The sequence below is a fragment of the Buteo buteo genome, chromosome 1, assembly GCF_964188355.1.
Source record: "Buteo buteo chromosome 1, bButBut1.hap1.1, whole genome shotgun sequence".
In the NCBI taxonomy this organism is placed as follows: Eukaryota; Metazoa; Chordata; class Aves; order Accipitriformes; family Accipitridae; genus Buteo; species Buteo buteo.
The window spans coordinates 50,365,211-50,368,509 of NC_134171.1; the positions used below are offsets into that span (position 1 = coordinate 50,365,211).

The window sequence follows — 3,299 nt, forward strand, 5'->3', positions numbered from 1 at the left end:
ACCTTAGTAAAAACCTCCTGAGCTCAGGAGGAGCCAAATGGCACTGATGAGCCCTCATACATAGCACCCAGGCTCACCGGGCCACCCAGGTCACTACCAGCCCTTTCCCTCTGCCTCCCTCTCCCCCAGGAGGACTATGTCTTCTCAGAGCCAACCTCCACCTCGTGTCCACATGGAAAGGAAAATACAGCCTCCTGCAAGAGTCAGGACTAAGAGATTTCAGACTTTCAGCTCCTGCTCCTGTCAGCAGCAGGGGTCCCATGGCAGAAGGCAGCCTCAGGCAACACATCAGGCAGGCAGCATCTAGTGTTTTGGCTGGACCCACAGCTCCAAGGGCAGTAATGGGTGGCTTGGCATGGAGTCAATGGCTGGAGTGGGGTAAAAGTTAAAAAAGTTAATGGGACAGAAAGAGAAACAGCAATCCCCAGCTTAGTTTCTCAGCTGAGGAGTGCCAAATTTTAGCAAATTACTACCTGTATACGACAAAGCCAGGTGTCCCCAGTCTGGACCTATGCACAGCTGGCTGTCAGCACTGATGCCCTGCAGACACGGCTGGGGACATGAGCCTCTGGCTGAGTCCAACCCACCCCTGCCTTCCAGCTGGGCTGAGATCCAGTGATCAACAGCTCTGCAATCCGTCCCCAAAATGATCTGGCACCCACAGGGCAGAAGGGCTTCAGGGGCACTTGAGCAATAGGGGTGGGACGGAGGAGTGGGGAAGGGAGCTGGTCCAGCAGCTGGTCCAGCACAGACCCACCCAGCCCTCCAGCAATGCAAAGGTGCTGGGGCACACACATGCAGCCCCCTAGATCAGCCGGGGTTGCTCATCCCAAATTAATCCACAGAGGATGCTGCCCTCTTTTGGGCTCAGCGTGACTAGCAGAAATTCAGGGAAATTTGGAGAGGCCCAAGACCAGTGCATTTTGGGGCTCAAAACCTCACATAGGGGTTCTTCAACTGTGGTGACTTCCCATACCTATCTCAGTGGACATCCCAGGGGCTTCACCCACTGAGATCCAGACTGCTGTGCCTGCGGGTGGCCTCTGAGCACAGCCTGGGAAGGGAAGAGCAGGGCCAAGGTCAGGAGCTGTCCCTGAAGGACAAGGAGATGCTTGCTGGGATGAACAGCAAGAAGATGAAGACCAGGGGTTGGGAAGGTCTCCTGGGCCTGGGGAGGACCACGGCGTCCTTACCAACTGTGAGAGCCACTAGCATTTCATCTTAATTAATGATTTTCATAAATTAATTCAGTAGATAGTAAAATAAGTTCACGGTCAGTTTAAGCAAGCCATAACAGGGTCCTGTGCTCCCCCAGAAGGGAGGAGTAGGGACCGAGCACTGCCAAGCCCTCCCAAGGGGTGATGCTGAGATGTCCCAGTGCCATCTGCAGCAGCCTGGGGATGGCTGACTGCTCCCAGCACCCCCACACCGCTACCTGCAAGGGGAGAGGGGAGGCCAGAGCTTCGGCAGTTCCTGCAGGCTCCTGCACCCTGGCAGGTGCTGCCCCTGCAGCAGCACTCAGGGCTGGGTGCCAGCCAGCCCTGCCTGTGCCGGGCTCCTCCCTGCCTGCACTTCCTTCTGCCACTGGCACCTCCCCGCAGTCCTGGGCACAGCCAGGACAGTGGCCTGCGCCGGCTTCGGGGGGCCCTGGGACTACTGCCTGACCGTGGGTTATCCCTGCCTGCACCGAGCAGCCCAGGGGCACCAGTGCCACCTCTTCTGCCCAGGTGACAGGCAGCAGCGGTGAGCCTCTGCTCTCCCCCAGAACCCCCGCGGACGTCCCTGCCTCTGGCTAGCAGAAGCACACTGGAGCCTGCTTCACCCACCTCTCCAGCATGCGGACACCGACAGCGATGATTGTGGGGCTGGTGCTGTGCCCCTGCGGGCTCCTGTTGACACTCACGGGCACGCTGGCACCCAGCTGGAGGCAGGTGAGCCTCATACCCAACCAGCCCATTGACCTCGTCTTGGAGCAGGGCATCTGGGACATGTGCAGTGAGCGGCAGAGCAGCCACAACCGCCACTGTGGGCAGGCTGATGACCTGGGCTACTTTGAGCAGGTGCCTGTGCGAGTGGCCCAAGGGCTGATGCCTACCTCGCTGGTGCTCACCTTCCTGGGCTTGGTGGTGGCTGCCCTGGGGGTTCGCTGCTGGCAGAAGGAGCCACGGCACCTGCTGGCTGGTGTGGCAGGGCTTGTGCTGCTCCTCTCAGGGCTGCTGAGCCTCGTGCCTGCCTCCTGGTACACCCATGAGCTGTGGGCACTGCCTGCACCTGCTAGCAGCATGCTGGTTGTAGGCTACAGCTTGGTGCTGAGCTACTTGGGAAGCTGCCTGGAGATCTTGGGGGGGCTGGCCCTCACCCTCAGCTTCCACCACTGCTGCAAGCAGTGCAGGGCCCCCAAACTGCCCCCCAGCCCTGTGCTGCAGGCTGGGCCATGCTCCACCACTGGGGCTTACCGCAATCCCTGGGACATCCTGGAGGATGAGCGAGATGGACAGCACCAGAGGAGCACCCTGCCTTGTGACTCCGACTTGTAGCCCCAGCACAGGGACAGCAGTGGGCACAGGCCAGCCCACCTGCCTGACACTAAGAGCAGCGTTGTCTCCTGACCCTCCAAGCTGTGCCATTCTCTTGGGGTACCCTCAGGGCAGACTGGAAACAAAACCAAGGACCTGGCTTGAATCTCTGCAACCTCCTCAAAAGCCTGCTGTGCTCCGGGCCCCACAACTGTGCCAAAGCCATGCTGAGTTGAGGACCAGCCCTGGCTCCAAGTGCCTCCATGCAGCTTTTAGTTCATCCTCCTGCACTGCACAGCAAGCTTCGGCAAAGGCAGCTCCGGTGTTCCCACGTGAGCATGGTATAGGTTAGCACCTTGTAGCCTTCAGGGCTGGGAATAGGGGAGGGGAGCACCTCTCACATGTCTCTGTTCAACTCAGGGCTGCGCAAACAGCAAAATAAATGAAGAGGAATGAGTCTGTGCTGTGGGATGGTTATGGGCTTTCTGCCAGGCAGGCTGGGCTGACAGCCAGTGTGCAAGGTTAACCCAGCTCCCCCATACTTTGCCTGAAGCAGGGATGAAAGGTCTGTAAAAAGGTACAGGTAGCTTTTATAGCACCTTCCTCAAGGACTTTTCCCCCATGGTCAAAATCAGCTCTGGAAGAGGTTTCTCATTGCCTGAGTACAGCCATTTCAGGGGCGGGGGGTGGGGGGGAGAGAGATGACAGGGAAAAAAATAGCATATATTTCCCCTTTCATCATTAGCTTGGTGTGAGGCAGTAAAACTGGTCTCACTGGTTTGT

General features: G+C 58.4%; 1 protein-coding gene across 1 annotated transcript; it reads left to right on the forward strand.

Annotated features, from left to right (window-relative positions):
* Positions 1-1,835: 1,835 nt before the first annotated feature.
* CLDN23 (claudin 23) lies at positions 1,836-2,537 on the forward strand. Its single transcript, XM_075041051.1, has one exon. The coding sequence runs from the start codon at positions 1,836-1,838 to the stop codon at positions 2,535-2,537; it is 702 nt and encodes a 233-aa protein (XP_074897152.1).
* Positions 2,538-3,299: the final 762 nt, after the last annotated feature.

Bases quoted from the DNA above. Each gene is read 5' to 3' on its own strand.
- CLDN23 (XM_075041051.1), top strand. From the start codon at position 1,836: ATGCGGACACCGACAGCGATGATTGTGGGGCTGGTGCTGTGCCCCTGC.